Source organism: Aphelocoma coerulescens, chromosome 1A (assembly GCF_041296385.1).
Source record: "Aphelocoma coerulescens isolate FSJ_1873_10779 chromosome 1A, UR_Acoe_1.0, whole genome shotgun sequence".
Classification (NCBI taxonomy): Eukaryota; Metazoa; Chordata; class Aves; order Passeriformes; family Corvidae; genus Aphelocoma; species Aphelocoma coerulescens.
The window spans coordinates 33,573,738-33,595,830 of NC_091014.1; the positions used below are offsets into that span (position 1 = coordinate 33,573,738).

The 22,093-nt window shown below is 36.3% G+C and overlaps 1 protein-coding gene across 1 annotated transcript in view; it reads right to left on the reverse strand.

Annotated features, from left to right (window-relative positions):
* TAFA2 (TAFA chemokine like family member 2) overlaps nucleotides 1–22,093 on the reverse strand; it is an 81,201-nt gene that overhangs the window by 9,296 nt on the left and 49,812 nt on the right. Inside the window, exon 4 of the mRNA XM_069003768.1 lies at nucleotides 1,881–1,993. Within this exon, the coding sequence (XP_068859869.1) occupies nucleotides 1,881–1,993 (113 nt within the window). The remainder of the gene's footprint in view (nucleotides 1–1,880; nucleotides 1,994–22,093) is intronic.

The following is a 22,093-nucleotide window of genomic DNA, read 5'->3' on the forward strand; positions in this document are numbered from 1 at the left end:
TCTTCGTTTTAGTTCATAACAACCGGGTTAAATAATCTAGAAGTCTAAAGCAAAAATTGAAAGGTTTATCTGAGGTCCAAGACTGCAAATGCTGATGACAATCAACAAGCAGGCAACAAGTGGTCTCTATATGAGTGCAGTATCATGAGTAATGTGACACTAGTTGTAAAGAAAAAAGCAAAGGGAAAAACTGAATAATCTGGAAACTATTAAAATAAGCAGCATATAAGAAGTCTGTGTGAAGGAAACATACAAAAGTAAATCCAAGCAGATGCAGGACTGAAGAAATGTCTGTCATGAACATCATGCTCCATCTGACAAAGACCTGAGGAAGCTGATGACATTTTGTATTTCCCTTCTCCATTCTACTTCAGAAGTGTTGAAGGGTCAACCTTGGACTCAGAGGGATACTGAAAGGGTAAGGACAGCACCACTGAACAAGGGATAAATGCTAGGAAGGCTTAGTACAAAAATGTTAATACTATTGATGAAGATCCACTGTGTTAGTTTGAGTTATTAGCCTGTTAAAACATTGACTGGGCTAGCAATAAATTCTTATCTCCATATATATGATATTAATGCCTTTTGCTCATAACTGAATTTTGAGCATAGTGAGACACAAAGCATGGTCAGATCCTAAGGCACACAGACTGTCATAAAGTACAGGGGCCTTTCATTCCCAGAGTGAAGCGCTGTAAGTTCTCCAGGAGCTCATACATTCACATCCAGCAATAATACCCTACTTACAGACTCAGCGATGAATTCTTCCTCTAGATTTAGAGGAAGTGACACTATTTCAATATATAATAATTATGGAACATATGAATGCAAAATTCATTTTTTAATATGAATTATCAATCAAGAATATCCATTTTCAGAAGGAGCAACTGAACTCCTGGTCAGTTTCAAAGACAGTAATCTGTGAATTTCAAATAAAGCTTTTTCACAAAAAGGATTTCATCCTTCCTGATAATGGCTCTACTGCTTTCAGTCTTATAATACGTGGTATTGCTGTATTCTGCCTGCACTGGAATGGTTGCATTTCAATAGAAGTTGAAATAACATTCTTCCAATACATATGCCAAAAAAAATCCTAGAATGTACATAAAATGCCATTTTTATTATTAGCTCCTTTCCCTTCCATTCTTTATAATGCAAAATTAGTACTTTTCAGCAGACTATCACATTGTAAAATATTCTCTTTCTCTCTTATATTTGGTATTACAAAATACCATGGCAGATTAGTCCTGTTTGGAAGCATGATGCCCCAGCAGGAACATAGAAAAAAGATACCCCAGCTTTTTCAAAACCATAGGTCCTGCAACAGGAACTTTAGCTTTCATTTCTTTAGAATTCAGGATTTCTCATGAACAAGAATAAGAGTAGGAAATTATTGTTGATGAGCCTAAAACAAAAACAGAAAAATAAAACCAGTATTTGGTAAAATCCTGAGCAAGGGAATAGTGGGGAAAATAATTTTGGTACTGTAACCAGTGCAAAAAGAAACAATATCAAAGTTAAACAATTCCAAATAAGAAATGTGGTAAGACTAACTTGAGCTCGCATGGAGCTTTCTGAGAATTTCAGAATCAAATAAGGATTGTCCAAAAGTATAAACAGGAGGAAATTGCTTAGGATGATTGAGAAAGTAGTACAGAAGTACAGACAAAACAAGGAGTGGTAAGTGCAAATGTGTAAAAGCCAGCAATGGGTAATAAGTTTGCAAATGGTAGCCCAAAAAAAAAAAAAAAAAAAAAAAAAAAAAAAAAAAAAAAAGGGGGAGATAGAGACAATATATAAAAGCTTTAGAGGGCATGGCAAAATGAAGTAAAATGTCTTGAGCCTTATGGGGAAAGTGAGATATTAACAGATAACATATCAGAGGCAGAGATATCCCATGGTTTTTCACTTCCTTTTTCACGAAAAGGTTAATAATGATCAGATGATTCATAAGATTGCTGTTAACAACAAAGGGATGTGAACATAGGCCAGACTAGAATAAAAATAAATCAGAGAATATTTAGGTATTAAGGAAAGTTATATATATTCAAGTCACAAGGCTTGAGAAAATTTATTGTAGACCAAATCAATCTTTGATTTGTTAGTGATTATCTTCTAGACTTCATGGAGAATAGATTAAATCTGAAAGGAAGGGAGAAGGACAATTATTGATCTTAACTTTAAGAAAAGGAAAAATAAACACCTGGGGCATTAGAGATTATTAAACATAACTTTATCTTAGCAGAATGATACTGAAGTAAATGATTAAATAATCAATTTATAAGCTCCTAAAAGCAATGAAGTAGCTTTAAGCATCCACTATCCATTTCTTGAGACAAAACCTTTTCAATGACCAACCTGTTTGTCTTTACTGGCTGCCTCTCCCTCAGTAAACAGAGTAGAAGCACAGGCCGAACTCCGATGAAACTGGGAAATGTTTTTGGCACAATCACTCTCAGGAGAAAAAGCTGTGTCTGGTATTTTGGTTCTGGCTGAACACATGTGCCTAGCAGGTAAAAGAGCCAGTTTTAACATAATTATCACTAGGTTGCATCACACTGTAAGATCATATTTGGTGGGAACAAGGTAAGGCTGCACTACACATAATTCTAGTCAGTGTTCTCATGGACAATACGAATAGTGGAAAAGCTCCTTAAAATATTTGTAGATAATTGAGATGGGAGGGGCTTCAAGCACTTTGGAGTGTACATTTAGAATTCAAAACAATTTTGATAAAGTGGCGAAATGGGCTCAGATCAGTACAGCAAAATTCAATAACATCTATGAAGTACTGCAGGAAACTCAAGTGCATGCACGTAACAAGGCAAACAAGTGACTAGATAGCTACACTGCAAAATGAATCTGAGGTATATAAAGGCTGTAAAACTGGATACATGTCAACAGTGTGCTGCCCTTGCAAAGAAAGGTTATATTATTCAGGGCATTATTATTAAGAGCATATAAGAAACAGAAGGCAACCATCCTGCTGTCCAAGGCACTAGAGTGGCAGGCAGTGGAGTCCGGTTTTCAGCAGCACACTTTCAGAAAAATATAAGTAAATAAAAGAAGAGAGTACTTTTAGGTTGAAAAAATCAAAAAGGAAGGCAAGATCCAATCTGTCATTGCTACTCCTTGGTCTGTCACAATCTTCATGGCTTGGCTGACTCGTCCTGAGTAGGTCTTTTAAAAAAAAAAAAAAAATAGACTAAATTCTTTCATATTACCAGCAAACTAATAGCTGTGTGAATTAAAACTGAAACAGCCTACTTCTCCACCTAAATCCTGATTTCTTACAGCTTTTCTTAATAATTCTGTGACTGTAGTATGCAAATTAATCTGCCTTTGAAAAAGCGCAACTAGACATTACTGATGGGATTTAGTTCAGTGCATGACTTATTCACCGATACATTTATGAGCATAAATTGATCTGCCACTTTTAGGACCAGATACTTGATAACATGCACAATCCTTAAAATATGCAAGATACAGATAAGAATACAGTCTGTTATCAGGAAGTTATTCTAAATCAGCTCCAAAATCATATCAGTTGAAATCATACTTCTCAGCTGATTTCTGCTTTTTAAATGCTACCTCGCTCCCAGACTATCATAAGTGATGCATTCTCACAGAAGAAACTTAGGTCATTTGTGGCACTTGTGTGAAGTTTCTTACGAGACTTCAGGTAGATGGAAATAACATATTTTATCAGCTGGCTCAGTAATTAGAGAATTTCAGCTGGAAATTATACACCCTTGTTTGCACTGGAAGATGAAGCTGGAGGAATGGTATCCATCATATCACCCTGTATGCCATGAACTACAAGAAGCATTGAAACTTTGTTTGAGTGCAGAGAATGTCAAAAGGAACCTTCAATTTCTTTTTCAGGTAAGAATCAAATAAGTGTTGGAAAATTTTCAGACCAAACACCACCAGATAGAGATAACATGCAAAGCTGACTGTTCAGTCAGATAATAGTGTGTTTTCAGATACTTTAGGTTGAGCCTGTATTTCCTCTTCCATTTTGGTTTTCCATTGCTGGAGACAGCATTTCTACATTTCACAGCATATTTCCATTGCAGACAAGTATTATTTCTAATTTTTTAATTTTTCTTTTTAAATATTCTCTCCTAACCTCTGACTAGGACAGAGTGATGACCCTCTAAAACTCATGAATAAGAACTAGAATGTTTCTTAGGAGTTTAAGCAGTGAATTTATCTCTTCTACTATTTTTTTTCTACTTTGGGCTGCAATCTGACAGGACAGCACAAGATCTTAATTAATTGCTAAGGATTCACAGATAGATGGATAGATAGATAAATAGAGAGAGAAAAGCAGTAAGGTAATTGCTTCTAATGGAGGGGGCAGGAGTGGTGGCAGAGAAGGCAGAGATTATAAATGCTCCTAAATCAGACTGTTTCTTTTCTTATATCAGTGCTTGTTCTATTTATAGTTACCAGTGGAGAAAGACCCACATTTTAAAGAATTTTAAACACATCATCACAGTGAAGGAACAAGAAAGTTCTTGGAAAAATGCAGTTATCAGCTCCTAAGTTAAGCCCAGAGTAAAAAGCAGAATGTCAGGAGAAATCAGGCCAGATTCAGCAGCTCAGGGGCTCTGAGGATGCTGCATGAGCAAAACCTGGGTTCAGCCAGTAACAGGGCTGAGTGTGGGTTCTTAGCTGGCATACACAGAGCACATGTATGCATTGTACATACTATGAAATGTATGCAACTGGCCGTTCAGATAACACACACAACACTCACACAAACACATGCAGCACAACAGCCTCGTCCCGCTCCCCGCTCTGACTGAGCAGAGTGGAGTACCAACAGCAAAAATGTACATATATCTCTCCATCTCAGACAGAAAGAGAGAGAGGGAGAGATTCATGCCTCCCATGGTTCCCTGCAGCCAACCTTGCTGTGTTTACCTTCTGTGTTCCTTTTGGGTGTGTAGACCATATTTAACTAGGCAGTTTAGCTAGGACAAGGCAGTCAGTGACTGGAAATTACATTCAGAGATGGGAAGGAGGTAGTTAATTAGGCAGGAGAGAAGTCCAGTCAGGATTGTAAGGAGGGAAATCTGCAGAAAATTGAGGCAAATTCCGAAATTGTGGGAGAGGGTTCTTCAATAAAACCATGAGAAAACAGATTAATATTTAGGGACTTGGTTTGGTTCTGAAAAATGTATCTCAGTGAGAACAGTTATAGAATCATAGAAAATAATGTTTTGGGTTCAAAAGGACCTGAAATGTCACCTAATTCCAACTCTGCTGCCATGGGCAGAGATGTGTTCCACTAGACCAGGTTGTTCAAAGCCCATCCCAACAAGACCTTGAATACTTCCAGGGATGGAAAATTTCTCTGGGAAATCTATTGCCATGTCTCGCCACCCTCATAGTAAAGATTTTCTTCCTCATATGTAAAAAATATCTAATAAAAGGTTGCCAAAACACACAGTGGGCAGAAGCTCAAACTAGTGTTTGGGAGTGTCACTCACCCACCACATACTGGATTGGCATTGGCAAAACAACTTTAGGTAAAATAAAATTTTTCAACCATTAGTTGCAAAGAAACCAAAAGACTGTGATATCTGTACAACAGGGAGGTGCCCTGTAGTTCATAACAAAGAAAGCCTGCCAGATGTTTGCCAATTTATGCATGCCTCATGCCATGGCCCTTCATAGAATTTTGTATGTAATGGAAGAGAAGTCTGCACAAGAGGAAGACAAACAAAAGGAAGGTGTAATAGAAATGGACATTTTGAGCAACAGAATAGGGAAAACATGTCAAGTCCATTTTGTCAGACACTTTCCCAATATTAATCTTCCCTCCATTAAGATACCCCATTTTTCCTAATTAGACTCCATATGAAACCACTGAAAGCTTTATTTAAACAGTCATGTAGTCTCCATACTTGGAGATTTTTAAAACTAGTCTGGATGAAGCCCTGAATAACCTGGTCTGATCTGAGAGACAATCTTGCTTTGTGTCACAGGTTGCACTAGAGACCTCCTGAAGTTTCTTTTAGCCCGAATTGTTCTGTGATTCTGCAATCCTAAGAAACTTTGTACATCAAAAAGTTCATTTGCATATCTGAAAGCAGTCAAGGCAGTGGGCATGTTCTGATAAGTTTTTAAACGTCATATCTGCAGATGTCTCTTTCTGCAGGCTATCAGTTTCAACTGTAGATAAATGCATGGCATAGAAGTTTGGGGTGGTTTTACCTCAAGAACTTTTGAGTTCAAACCAAACATTCCATTGAGCCTGAACCCAAATAATCTCAGAATGTCATTTTGTGACATCTGTCAGTAGAAATATCATCAAACTATGACACAAGAAGAGAGTGAGTTTCAGGGAGGAGTCACCCACTCAGAGGAGCTGTCAGCTTCTTTAGCTGGCAGGAATGAGACAACAGACCTTGGACTTGTACCAATAGCTCCTTTCTTGACAATTGTCTCTAAGCAGACTCTTGATGTACTTGGTTTTTCTAGGCTGCCATAACAGAGTTGCTGTAAGATGATATTTACATTATTACATTATTAATGTAAACATTAATATGTTTACATTATTATTATCATTGTGACTTTCTAAGATGGACTTTTCTGTCAGCAAAACCCACTTTCCCCTGTTCAAGCTGCATGAAGGGTATAATTGATAACTGATGAGAATTATGCCTCTGCCAAGGAGCTTTACATTGGCAGAAAGATGTGAAGGCAGAATTGTCACCTCTCATGGCACCCTATTTCATGTAATGGATAGAAAGGAAAGTTCACAATAATGGTTCTGAAACTGTGCATAAAGTCAGCTGATAAATACAAACTGGAGGTGTGCTTCCAGCAATAGAACATAAAAATTAAAAGTTATAAACATCACATTGCACCTGAATACAGCTCAGATGTAGTTTAAGCTCTCTTCCCACTGTCCCTGTTTAATTTGGTTAACTGCCTGTGAGTGGTTCATGTTTTCATTCCAAGTTCCTTCACCCCTACCTTAAAATTTTCTGTAAATATGGAAGAGAATGCAAAAGATACCTAATAATGCAAGAATTGGGAGAAATCAGAACAATTACTGAAAAGAAAAGATGTCCCTTCCATAAATAGGGTGTTAAAAGTGTTGACATGAACAACAAGAAAGCTTAACTGTGAACAGGACTCTGATTTCTGTTCAGGCAAGCAACTGATGCCCTTTAAAAGTGGTCATCCATAACACTGGGGGAAATTCTCACTATGCAGCAACTGGTGGGATGTTCAAATGTCATGCTTGCTCTGTGAGGGCAGGAAACTATTGAAGAGTAAATATGTTAAAAGTAAAATAGAGCTAAGCAGGGTTTTATGGGCATGGGAGATTTGTCCTGAGAACAAGGTTGTTCTTTCCATTTAAGTTATGCCCATGGCAATTAAGAACTATGAAACATTTTTTACTGTATTGTGGATACGCATGGACCAAGAAAAGCTAAATATACTACCTTACTTGAAAAGTCATATAAAGATTTGTATAAATACTTCCTTATAATCTTAGTTGCCATCTCAGCAGGATGGTTATAGTGGTAAAGAATTTTCACATTATGGTATGGAATGCTATTATGGCATAAACACTCATGTTTTTATACCAATGACTCATTCTTATTTCCCTTCTTCTGAGCATATTATATACTACATATCATATATTACTACAATTTGGTTTTCAAAAACAAATACAGAATAGAGATCTAAAAATATTAGAGCACACACACACTGAACACGAAATACAGGTGGATGATGATCATGAGTCTATTTTCTGCACTGGTTTCTGGACTTTATATGTTAACGTCCAATCAAAATGTGCTGCATGTGTCTCAAATCCTGTCAAATCAAATAACTTCTCATCTTTCTGGAAGCTAATCTTTAGCTAATATAAAAGTTGTATTTAATAAAATTGGATCAAATAATGGCACATATTTTTTTTTTTGCTCAGATGTGATAATTGGTAATACCTTTCACTACTATTTTCCATTTCTAGCATATATTAGATTACATTGGTTGATTTCATCTTGTAGACTGAGGAGATTAAACATTGCAGGGGCAAATGAACCCACTTTGAGTCTCATTTCTTATGGTTCTGTGAAGGATAGATTGTAGGGGTGATATAACCATAAAAATTACCCATTTGTTTGCTGAGCATTTTAAGCAATTCTGCCTTCATGCTTTTAGTTATACAGCTGATTATTGACAGTTCTGGAATCTAAAAAGGTCTCCCAATTCACTGAGGTGCGAAGTGAAATTTAGTGCTGGAAAAATAGTATCCACAGATTACACTACTTACAATAAAGGGTCATCTTGAAAGTGAGGATCAAATACTCTGTGATCATTCTACCCTTATCCTTTTTGATAAAGCTGCCAACACAACATGTTTAATGATGATGACTTTGAAATACAAACATTCATCCAATAGAAATGAGTGAAAGACTGAACAGATTTGTAAGATCCACTGGGGGAAAAAATCCCCATGAAATGGAAACCACTTCCTGATTCAGCGCCAAACTGCAATTTGTATTGGTTATTAGCTCTATGGTAGGATTTTCTCTGGCCCAGGAAAGGCTTACTGGAACTACATCCAACACACACACAGTAAGCAAAATACTTCTATCTCCTCCTTATAAATTTGTCTAAAAAAATCCATAGCACTGAGTACCTGCATTGAAATATCCCTACTGATTCTCACAAGAATCTTGTGCAGGAATGCCTTCAGAACCATCCCAGATTTGCCAACAATTTATGGAACTGTAGGAAAAATAGTTACATGATGCACACTGGGAAAGGACTCCTGTTAGTGTGATAGGGATTTTTGTTGGCTAACCACACTCATCAGTTCTGTGTCTCTGCTGTCGAAAGCAGGATCCATTGGAAGAGCTTTCTGTAAGCTCCAATGTTAATCATATCCAAACACCTTTCATAGGGCCTGCACCTGTTCTTAGGCACCAAAGAAGCACCTGCATCACCGAGGATAGCAATTTTTCTTGCGGAGTGGGCTTCACATAATTCAGTGTACTCCACAGCACATTCACAGCCCCTACAATGAATCCTAGAAGCAGTACAGTCCCAGCATGAAGGCAGGCAAGAAAACTCTGGAACTCTCTGAATGCTGATATCTATGGCACACATGATGCAATCATTGATTGTACATGCATATATTTTAATGGAAATAACTTAAAACCTGCCGTATTGATATCAGGTTTTTAAAGAATCGTGTGTTTAATTTTTTTTATTGCTGCGGTAAAAGGACTGCTAATCTGCCCTTTTTATATTGCATCTGATAAATTTTATGGGTTTGACTGTATGAGGGTTGATTTCTTTGTCAAAGAAAGTATCAATTTAAGTGCAAGCCTCTATGGTTTTTACTTCAGGGACATAGAGCGCTATTTAATTGTCTTGTGTATATTGCTTGCTGATTTTTGATGCTTTAATAAAACCCTTAGGCATTGCTGTGGTTTCTCATTTCCTTACAATTAAGCAGAAAACAAATCCTTAATAAAAATGCAGAACTTTATTAGACTTAGAATTATATGCAATAATAAAATTCCAGAGCAGTGCAGTCCAACTTGTGATTGCCAAAAAGGTAGGAAAGTGCTTTTTTTAAACTATCAAACAATGCTTAATCTAAAAATAAGTAAGAAAAAGAAAGGAAAAGGAAAAGTTAATTAAAGCAAAAGTACTAAACCACAGCTTGTAAATAACATTGTAAAACATCCTACAGGCAAACTGAATGGCACTGATCTCTATTTTCTTCCCTTCACCTACCTTTTCTTTTATGCATGCTGCAGAGCCATTGCAGAGCTGAACAAGTAGGGAGTTTTTGTTCTGCTCCTCCTACAATTACTCCAGCTGCGCATCCCCTAAAATCTGTGAATGTAGCTAGTAAATCCCACGTTGGGGTATTCACTTGTTCCCTATGTGATGGATTGCCAATATCATGTTCCCTGCTTCTCTCAGCTGATATTTTGAAACTTTATGAGGAACCCAGAGCTGGGGAAAATCCAATGCATCTGCAATAGCTGACATTTCATGATGTCATGCAGACAGAAAGACCATAGCAGAATCTCAGTGTAAAGCGGAAATTAACTGCATTTGGTTGCATATTTCAGCTGCAGCAAACTTTATTGGTGCATAGGTTTTAATCCTGATCAGCCAGAGGACATAATTGGGTGGTCTGTGTTGCTTGTGACCCGGTGCAAGCTTTGTGTGCTTAACTGCGTGCTGATAACAGTGCCAGTCTCTCACCTGTGTTGCTCTGTTTTCTGTTGTGTGTACCTTTATATCTTCAAAGAACATGCACAGCCTTGCTGCAGCCTGGACCTGGAAGTGAGACCATCGGTGGCCATGTCTGGCAGAGTAGGAGCAGAAACCTCTTGTGTGTTAAAGCCCTCAGGATCTAGCTTCTCCTAATCTTACTAGAAGCACAGCTTCAACATAGAAGTTCTTCCAGAGGCCAGTTTTTTATGCATACACCAGTGTGACATTGTGATAAGGAGAAACCTGGCACAGCTGGGAGTACTTTAGCATGAACTTGATTAACTACAAGAGAAGCTCCCAATCAACAGGGAAGCTATTTTGTACTGGCTTGTCTATGTGTGGTGAGAAATGTTCTTCACTGACAGCAAGGCTGGTCATCTGTCCCTGTAGTGATTGGCTTATAATAAGGAACATGCATGCTGCTGTGATTCAACCCCAGCCAGCAACTAAGTACTCTGCAGCTGCTCACTTACTCCCCCAGGGAATAGGGATGAGAGTCAGAAAAAAGTGGGTTAAGATAAGAACAGTTTAATAGTTGAAACAAATGTAAATGATGGTGATGATGATAATAATAACAATTACAATAATAGTAATTAAAAAAAAAAAAAAAAAAGAGGAAAATAAAACCCAAGAGAAACCAGTGGCCCAAAATACAGTTGCTCACCACCCACTTGCCAATGCTCATCCCAGTGATCACCCCTCCCAGTCAACTCCCCCCAGTTTATAAACGGAGCTTGATGTTCTGTGGTATAGAATATCCCTTTGGTCAGTTAGGGTCAGCTGTCCTGGCCATGGTCTCTCCCAGCTCCTCACTGACAGAGCATGGGACACTTACAAACCACGTATATACAAGCAAAGTACCAGTCCGTTATCAACGTTATTCTCATACTAAATACAAAACACAGCACTGTACCAGCTACTCAGAAGAAAATGAACTCTATCGCAGGACAGATGTGAACAGATGTTCTCCAAATTCTGCTGGTAATATCACTTCTCCTTCCCTTCCTCACAGAAGAAAAAGCAGCAGAATCTAGTTTTGTTAAAACTGCAAAGCATTCGTAAGTCAGTGAAAGGTTTCTTGCAATGAAAATATGATTACTCTGTTAAAAAAAAAATTAAAAACCCAAAACAAAACACAATAAAACCAACCAAAAGCAGAGAACTCGTCACAGAGGCAGATCTCAGGCTGGATTTCAAAAAAGCGGGATTACACACTACCGTATCGTTGATAGAAGTACAGCATCGCATGGCACCGCAACTGCCTCATCCTGTAGTCTGGACCACAAACCCCATTACACCTACTCCAAATCTCTGAAAAGTGAGTTAGCTCATGCTGCTGGGCAGATTATTGCTCCTGCTCACACCAGCTCATTGCAAGCTGGCTCAGGCATCTCTTCAGTCTGCCACATGGATGCCCCACAGTGCCACAGATCAGCACACTCTGCAACATTAAACTCCTCATCTCAGACACTTAGGCATTCACACAGCATTTTTTGTTGTAACTGTGAATGAAGCATGTTGAAATTCTAAGCAAGCACCATTCTACAAGCACCAATATTTCAACCAAACCCATTTGTGCACTTAGTGGTTGATCCACAGCCCACTAGAGACAATGGGAAGACTGCCATTAACTTCACATCAGGCTCATAAAAAATGAGGCAGATAACTTCCATTAATGTTAATGAGAGTCATGTGTATAAATCACCTAACCACTGACGGAAGAAGAAACCTTCTTCTGTTCTGCTTTTTACACAGCTCCCACAGTCTGTGATCTTCATCCTCCTCCAATAGCATTGTGAAGACAAAAGGTTTTTCAACAGCCACATCTTCCTAATGATTTTGTTTTCTGTCAACATGAGTCAAGCTTCACATAGACAGAATACATCTAATCATACAGTCATGAAATAATTACATTTTAGCATTGTAATGGACAGATTTTTACTATTATAATTTTTTTTTTCTAATTACTTCTATTTGTATGAATATGTATGCAAAAATTTTAAAACAAGCAGAAATTAATCTTCTCCTTTTAAAAGGTCATTATAAGGTAATAATATAAAATGGCATTTATCTCATTAATGTTTAAATTTGAGAGGAGCTTTAATGGCAATCCAGAAGCTGCATTTTTCATGTACATTTCAACAACGGATGGCTGAGACACAGTGCAGGAAAAATGACTTATCGTTAATGACTTGACACCAGCAGCAGATATTAGGATTCTAGAAAGCATTGCAAATGGATTTCTAGTTTTCAAGACTAGACTGCAGCTGCTTTGCTCCACCAGGTTTAGTCTTTCTTTGGCTGCTTATCCTTAACTCCTTAATGTGGCACATTAATTATAGCCTCTCAACGGTTTCATTCCTTCAGGTCCCCATGTCTAGAAATGATGCCACTCAAATAGCAAAGTGCAAGGTTTCCATCATTCTAATAGTTAAATAATGGCAAGGCTATGCAATTGAAACAGCATGAAAGGTCACCTTGACAATATTCTGACTGGTAAAATGTAGCTTAAGGCACCACTGTTCTTTATTGTGAATGAATTGACTGAGTTTATTACTACTTGTGATATTTGAATCATTTACAAGTTTGAAACAAAGTAAGAAATACCATTTTGGAATTGCTGCAAATTATCAGATATATAAAATTTAAAGACAATGTTTAAAAAGCATACTTTTTGCTATATTGATCAACAAAAAAGTGAGGAGATGCAGGACTTTGAACCAATGATAGTTTTTGGAACAGCTGGCACAGGTAGTCAGTATGCAACGTAAGCCTCATCAGAAGTCCATAAGAAGCTTTAGTCATCAGTAGAGTACCCAGACAGCCCTATTTTCAGGATTTAAGGTACACAAAAATGGAACAGAGACCTTATACTGGGGTTTTGAGAGGGAAAGTTTTGTGCCAAATGACATTCATAAACCACCTTTGGTATGCATTTTATGGCAGTAATAAGAGCAGGACTGAATTTCACAAATTTGTTGGAGGTGAGACCAGGACCATAATTCCCACAATTATATACCAATATGATATCTGGTGAAACAGTGAAAGAAACCTAAATTTTCTGTCATCTTTATTTTATTCTACCCAAGCCCTTGAAGTTTCATGTGCCCTTTAATGTAAGTCTTCAAATTAACTGCAGCTTAAATTTCTGAACTATTTATATAGGATGTTAAAACTAGATTCACCTGGAGAATAACTCCACTAAAGACAGTGGAGTTAACCCAGGCATAAACAGCCTTGAACTTGCTTTTGTGTGTCCTTTCAGAACTGCTAATTACAGAAATCGATCAGTTTAAGGTCCTTATGTTACATGCTTCAACAAAAGGTGAGGTAAGATCCAAGCTACATGGACTTGAGCAGTAAACACATCATTAACTGAAGTACAGTGAGCACTTCAGCTGCAAGTCTTCTGGTATGTCTCTATTTCCTTCCAAGGACATAAAAATATAGAAAATACTTGCTATTTTCCTTATCCATTGGGAGCATTAAGTAAAGCCCTTGATTTGAAATGTGCTGGGTACTTGATCACATACATCAATACTTAAGGATCCATCTTTCAAGTCACTATTAATCTTTTATATCAATACTATTACTGCCCAAATTTCTGTATAATCAAATTTGAATCAAAGCAGAGGGCTGGATATTCTGAATGATGGGATACAATCTTACACATAGGAGCTATAACTTCCTTCACTAATCAAGGTCTATTTGCCTGAGATTAATTAAATCAGTACATCTTCAAGGCTCTTTTACTACTTCATCATCTAGTTTCTCATGCATGTACTGACAGAATGAAAAAAACACAACATGCTGATGAAAGACTTACCACCCATTGACCATTTTCCTTCAGTGATTAAAAAAATCACTAATGGATTACACTATTTTAAAAGGTGCCACCAGCAGCTGACAGAGAGAATAATATATATATAGCACAAATGAATAAATTGTAATAGGATAAACATATAAGAAGCTGCAAAATACATCTTTTAAGTGTATTGTTCAGACTGGTGCAAAATAAAAACTTTTACATTTTAACGTAATAATAAACATTTTTTCTGTAGCTGTCAGAAAAAAACCCACAAACATAGAGAACAATCAAGGTTGTCAGTATTAAGACAAAATACATGTGATAATGAACATTCTGCTTACTCCTGAGGCTTGTCAGAGTAAATATTCTGCTCTGAAAGGTGCAGGACAAGTGGTGCAGCTTGCCAGCAGTATGCTGTGTTACTCTGGCTTAGAAGAACAGTATAATAACACAGTCCATTTCCAGCAGCAAAGGAGGAGGGTTGGATCTGAACTTCTGGAAGCCCTCTCTCACAACTTGACACCAAATCTTGGCTTTAGGAACCCATATTGGCCAGGAAATTCATACACAACTCTACTACAGATACTACCTAAATGGCTATGTTCTGTCTTCTTTATAAAAGGCAGTGACCTAGATGGACATCCTGTGGACATATCAGACACTTTTAAGGCCTGTAGAGCCACACTGTAATAGATGCCCACACAGTTTCTCTATGTCCTTCTCTATTGATTTATGTATAACATTTGATTCGGCTCCATGTAGTAAGAGACACCCTTTTGGAGCTGGGCAACAGTGATGCCTGCAGAAGTGTTTATCTAGAAACACTTTCTACACTTTCTCTAGGTGATAGGCCATATTTTACCAGCCACTGCACTAAGGTCATAGACATCAGTCTATCCACCTCCCATCTGTCTAATGGGTAGCTTCTGCTAGTGCCCACGTCTACTACAGGGACACTTTATAGTACCCCAAATGCTCCTTGTTTAAACCAGTTTCATGGTCAGTCTTGAGTGAAAAATATTAAAAAAGAAATACCATAAAACAGGAAAGAGTCCTAAGTGTAACTAAAAAAAGCATACAAACATTGGTGTATAGTACTTTGAATTAATGTATGATTAGCTTGTTTTTTGCTGTATTTAACTATTATAAAGGATAAATAACTAATTAATAATATTCAGTAGTCATTAAAACAGCTCTGCACTGGATATGATCCCCTTCCATTAGTCAGCTGAGCTGGATGAAATAAACATTAACAATTCTTTCATGAAACAGAAACATGGTATTCATCAAAGAGATTATGTTGACACTGAAATCAACCCGTTGCCAAAGGCCTGATCCTGCCAACAGACTTGTATGGGTGGAACTTCTGGTCATTCCTATTAGTGAAAAGATCTTAGTTATAGTTTAACCAAATATTTGGAAAAATGTAGAAAATACAGAGTTGTCCTCAAATTAGCAGCAAAATTGCCACTATTATCCCTAAAGCCAGGTTTTAACCCACCATCTAGAAGTGGATTTGAATGCACTGAGATAACAGCTTCATAAATGTCAATTTCCTTATGAAGTGGAAAGAAAGAGTTTGAACTTTCTCTGCTAAGTTTGCCTGTGCACAGAGGTCTTTTATAATATAAATTTAAATACACAATCTGTTTTATAATGTTTTCCATCATCTCTCTTCTCCATATGTTCTCTCACTAGGAATCTAATGAGTTCTACATATGAGGGATGACAAGGGAATATGCCTGAGAAATAATTCCAGGAATTACAGCATATGGAGGCATTGTTTTTGAGTCACTTTTGCCATGAATATTAGGCAGAGCATCTGGGACCAAATTATGTCTACCTGCCCATGGACATTAGCAAAATCATCATCTTCCATTTGTAAATTCTGCTGAGGTAATCTGCCATACAGAGAAGACCATTTCATCAGCTTTACTATCAGGGAGCATACTGAAACACAGTCCATTTACATTTAGGAAAAAATGCTTCTCTTTAGAAAGGATAGTTTAAACTGGAAACTATTTTAAGATGGAATTATAGAAACTTATCATCTTTCTCTCTTCCCTCCTGCATTCAGTTCCAGGCCACTACTTACTAAAAAACTTTTCTCATCACTACTGGAGTTTTGTAAGAACTAACTGGATTGTGGGACAGGAGAAAATGACCAAGGAAAAATAAAAAGAAAAACAAAAATATGCACAAACTCTAAATCAGAAACAGTAAGGATTATGTTCTCTGTGCCCAAATACAACAAGGTATCGGTAATTAATTATAAGGAGGAAACAGACTAAAAAAAACTACTTTATATGGAGACATAGTGACTGAAATAGTGTGCATTTTGTAAGTTGTGATTTAAACACTAAGACATAAGGCTGGAGAATTCAAGTACAGTTTCTATCATGTTTCTTATGACAGTATGGAGAAAAGAGATCAAGAGATTCAACCATTATGCTCATATGGGGTAAATTTGCAACTCTTCATATTCCTCATACTCAAGAAAAATGTCTCAGCAATGTAAGTAACATAAGTATTTTTACGTGTTGTTTTCCCAGCTGTGCAGCTGAAGCAGTGAAAGCCATAAATCCTGAAATACAGTGTCCTTAGGTTACCTCTGTGTTTTAGAAGAAAAAAGAATGTCCCTGCTGTTATAGAGGATCTAAACCATATTTGACATTTTTCAGTTATGAATATAAATATAATTTAAAGAGCTAATATAGAACTTTTACTGTTAGGGTTACATATAAGCAATAATATTTCTATTACACAAACTATTTATTTAATTTAGTTGGGCAATAAAATGGTTTTCAGAACTGAAAGCCAGATTTATTTCAAGTCTTTCAGTCATGGCTAATATTGATGGGATTAGTGATATTTCATCAAGAGAATCTATCACCAAGGAATGACTGGATTTCTCTTCCAATTGCTACACAGGTTGACCCATATACTTGCAAGGAAATAGTGAAAATAGAGAGTAATTTCTTTAACCATTAACTTGAACATGTGAACTTTAATGAATTTGGTCATTCAGAATTTTCTAAACAAAATACTGAACATTTATCTGCATCTGGAGGCCTTATCCAAACCATACTGAAATCAACAAGGTGCCTTGCCATTTCTGTAATCTGGTTTTGGAGCAAATCCCAGAGACACAAGACAGACCTTTCCTCCACCCCAGAGAACTGGTCTAAGGTCCTCCTGTCACCCCCACAGTCTCAGGTTCAGGATGCTGACTGTACCCCTGTGGTCATATGCTGGATCCACTTCCCTAGAACCAACATCTCTGGTGATGAAACCATCCTACAATGGTTTGACTCTCCTGGCATCCTATTCACAGCAGTCTGATAAAGAACTGTCACTCCCTTATACAAGAGTTTCCAGTGTCACCATCAGTGGCCTTCCTACCAGTCTTAAGTTAGTTCTGGATAAAGAGACATTGAAAACACTTGTAGTCTCATCTCAATTGTAATCTCATCTGTCAAAACAAAGTTGTGGGAAGTGCAACCTTTTCATGTACAACCTCTTCTGTAGTACAGATGAATACGGAAGATACAAAAATACCAGCCATATTTTTACTAAAATATTTGCAATGACTGTCTGTAAAGTCGTGTCCAAAAGTTACATAAACTCCTACAGAAACAAGATTAAAGATGTAATCTGGAAATATTCGCTCATTCTGTGAAAGAATAAACAAAAGTTTATCAGGATACAAGCTGTGTTATAAAGACAAAGTGATTAGAAAATTCTTATTATCAATTTAAGACCACTGAATCCATGAGAAATCATTTATTGCATCAGATCCTTCAGGTGTCACAGGTTTGGCAAAAAGAAACTAGAAATTAAGGCAACACTTCTCTTGCAAATTAAAACTGTGCTCCTTTTCTTTGCCAATATCTTGGTTAACAACAGATGTGTAAAATTTGAGGCATGAAGGAGGAGACAGTGAATCAACAGAAAAGGATGCCAATCACATATTTCTGTTTTGTTGTTACAGACTTCCATGCATTACCTAGAAATTATAAAAGCCAGCTGTACAATTATAATGAGCAAAAATCCACTGCATGTATTTTTAGGAAATCTAACACAATAAAATGCTTTATATCAGATTTTTTAGTTTCAAAATAATTGTATCTGATACACTCTTAAAGCATATAGATTCTGCACAAAACAGAGCTGCATTAGTTTGGTGAAGTACTGAAATGCTACACCAGTTACATTTTTAGGCAGAGCTGAAGGAGACAAGATTTAAAAGACACAGGATAGATACAAAAATTGAATATATATAGCACAATAGTTGTATTTATAGGTAGTAACAGTGGTATCTGCAGCAGTGCTGTTTTAAAGGTTCATTATGACCAATAAACCAGATACAACCAAGATCTAGACTTGAATGTTTTTTAAGCTCTATTTTAGATTTAATTGATCTGATATAGAATATTTTTTCATTAAGATTCTTATCAGAATTTCCTTTTGTGCTTTGTTGAACTCATCCAATACATTTAACTGTGAAAGGTATGAACAAAGCTGTGATTTTTCTTTCCCTCTCAATGCACTGCCACTTGGAACTGCAAAACTGAAATGTATATTCTGCAGTTCAGAGTTCTTGATGGTTATTTAATTCGAAGGGTAACTCTAATCATAATGCCTGATCACTTTCGTAATCAGATGAAATACTCTAGAAAGCAGTATATAAGGAATAAATGATTAATTGAAGCAATTCACTTGCCTACAACATGAATGCACATAACTGATCCAGTCACCTGTACTCCATTTTCAAAAGAGCACCAAACTTGCTTGCTTCCCATCTTGCTTCAAGCTACACAAGCACATCTAACAAAATGGCGCTTTTTCATTTTTCTTTTAAACAGTTCCACAAATTAACCTGAAACATTACTTTTTCAGGATTGTCTATCATGTCTTGTTGCTACTTAAAACATCTAAATTACAGGTTTTCAGGATTCACATTTTGGGAAGAAAAAAATTTTACTCAGTCTGACCTGAAAACAACAGTACACCCACCAGAATTTGCCATAGGTATCAGTTCCTTTCAAAAAGGACATTTCAAAGTGGTAGGAGATATTCTCAGCTCTATTGAAGAAATATAAAGTTAATATAACCTTTGAGATTCTTATTCACTAAAAAATTATTGTTTCCATGAGTAAACAGAATAGATCTCCAAAGTGCACATCCATACAGGGAACACTATTTTATATTACAATTTTATTCACTTGCTATGAATAGTCACAACATTTACCTAGTGCAGATAATCTATTCAGTATATTTGAAAATCCATTTATTTTCATTTATTGGTATGCATGTGTTACACTTGTATATAATACAGTATTTTCAGAGCTGTTTAAGAACAAGGAAACAAAGAAAACAAGTATTGAGAAGCATGATATAGATTTTCGACCAAATGGAGGCCATATTCAGATTTTACAAAACAGCACATTTATACTTTGCACTGTCCCAGACAACCTCTTTAAGATGCTACCTTCCTTTCTGAACCTGTTAGCACAAATCCATATAATACTAATCCATCCTAAAATACCAAGATACCTAGTTTCTGCTACAAACAGTTTATTCTAATTAAATTTTAATCAGAAAATAAGGTCTTTTTCTGTCAACATTTTTTTATTACTTCCCTGCAGAATGATAGAATATACTTCTCAATTTTATTCCCAACAGTCATTTATTTTATTTAAGCTCTCCTGTGCAATAATAGAGCAGAGGTAATGAAATGGTTTTGGAACAGCAGGGGCTACAGTGACAGGCAGAGCACTCCAAGGTGTTCATCCATCATGGAGCATAATATATAACTAAACTAGCCACATCAGTGGCTTGTAAAGTTAAAATAATTTCCTTCTATTTTTTTTTCTTTCTTTCTTTCTTTTTTTTTTTTTTTTTTTTTTTTTTTTTTTTTTTTTTTTTTTTTTTTTTTTTTGTTTGCTGTGTCTGGTAACCATACAGGACTTAAATAAGCTTACCTCTATATATTTTTGACTACCATCAAGTGTGTGTGGCTTTCATTTCAATTCACCAAAGCATACAGTCAGAACCCGCTCTAGTCAGTATGTTTATGCAGTGTCACTAAAAGAAATTGCCAAATTTCTTTTGTATCAACATTACAGATGGTACAATATATATTAAATGAAGTATAAAATTATACATTCTGTAATAACTTAGAAAAAAGCTCAAAGATGTTTAAGGCCTTTAAATATTGAGGATTTCTTTCATGTAATAGCACATTACAAAGTTCAAGAATTTCTAACAAAACAATACATAACAAAGAAAATGAAATTTTGGCAAGGGTCAGGTCTGAACTGGATGACTGTAAGCAAGCAAAATACCCATGAACTAGGTAAATCTGGGAGAGCATTAGGACTTTTTTCCTTTATAGCAAACAGACTGAGCAGACATCTACATAAGCATCCATCAGTAATTAGGTTCAAGCAAGAGATTTTATTTTTTAATAAAAAGACAAAAATTCTGAATTATTACCATCCAATATCATAATTGCAAAACTCATTTACATCCCTGCCTACCTTTATAAAAAAGGGATGAAATGCTGTAATTGACTGCTTACCATTAATTTAAATGAATTAAAGGTTAGGAAAGTAAAGTACATTTTGGAAACACCCATTTCCTTCAAACTAAATGGAAATGTGTATCTTAAAGATATAAAATGCCTTATAATGAAAGTGGTAATTGAGTTTTGACCACTACTTTCTTTAACTGTCAAGCTGCAGTAGTTGGTTAGCCTTAGGGAAACATGTTAACTTGACTGTACATTCTAATATGACTGATGTATTCAGATAACTATTACTTGTCAACAATAATTATTAACAATGGATATATAATTCCATTCCTATAACAAAGCAACTTCAAGATGTTGAAATATGTACCTTTGAGAGCTGCAAGATTAGAACACAAATAAAAATGTCTAAAACTGCGCCATGCCAGAGGACAATTTCTGCAACAGAAATTTAATTAAAGCAGTGTGCAGTCCCACCAGCAATCTGAAGAGTGGACCAGGGATCATTTTAAAGTGAAGGATCCAATACATTTCAGAGGTTGACTTCATCAAGATGAAAAGCCACTGATCTGCAACGGAGAACCCAAAAGTTTGCTGCTTTTCTGCACCTTTAGAATATCAGCTCGTGATTACAGCTGCAAATTCCTCAGCAAGTGCAATTTTACAAGTGTACACAGTTCAATCAGTTGAAATATTTGTGACACAGAAGTTCAAAATAACTTTCCAGTAGTTTAGATCTCAAGGCTGTTGCTGATTACAAGCCAGGTTCTCATTGAAACAATTGATTCTGAAGGATACACCCCAGCAGTATAAAATTTCACTTCAAGGATTGCCTGGAGGAATGAAATTCCTATGTGTTGTATTTAATGTTATCAGCCTTGAGACTGGCTTGATTTCTCTTTAGCTATCGGGTTACCTGCAAAGAAAAAGAAAATCAGAAAATCAAAGCTGGACATAGTGAATCTACTTCCGAAGTACTGGAAACTGAGACTGAAATGTAAGATCTCTGTCCAGCAAAGCTCTTTAGATTGTTTTTAAATAAGTGAATAAAACCCAATGGTATTAGATGGCATTTCTCCTCAACTTAAATTGTGTGTTTAAGTGCTTTGTGGGAATAGGATTTGACAAGGAGAAATTGAAATGTGACCATGCCTAAAAATATGATAAAATCATGAATTACCAACCCACAGATTTCTGTTTTCTGTTATTCTTTTCTTGGTTTTTTAAAAAATTCTGCGTGGTAACAGCTTTGCTTTTAAAATGTGAGCCATTGAGTATACAGTGACTGATACTGGAGCTGTATTCTTCCATTCTTTGCATGCTTCTTTACAAAAAAATCGTAACATCATAGAATCATTTAGGTTGGAAAAGGAAATGTCCTGTTAAAGGTTTAATGCATTTTAGCAAGCAATAATCACTTAGTGCAGAAACAGGACAAAACTCACACACAAATTAGAAAGAGATAGAAGTCCTCTTATTCA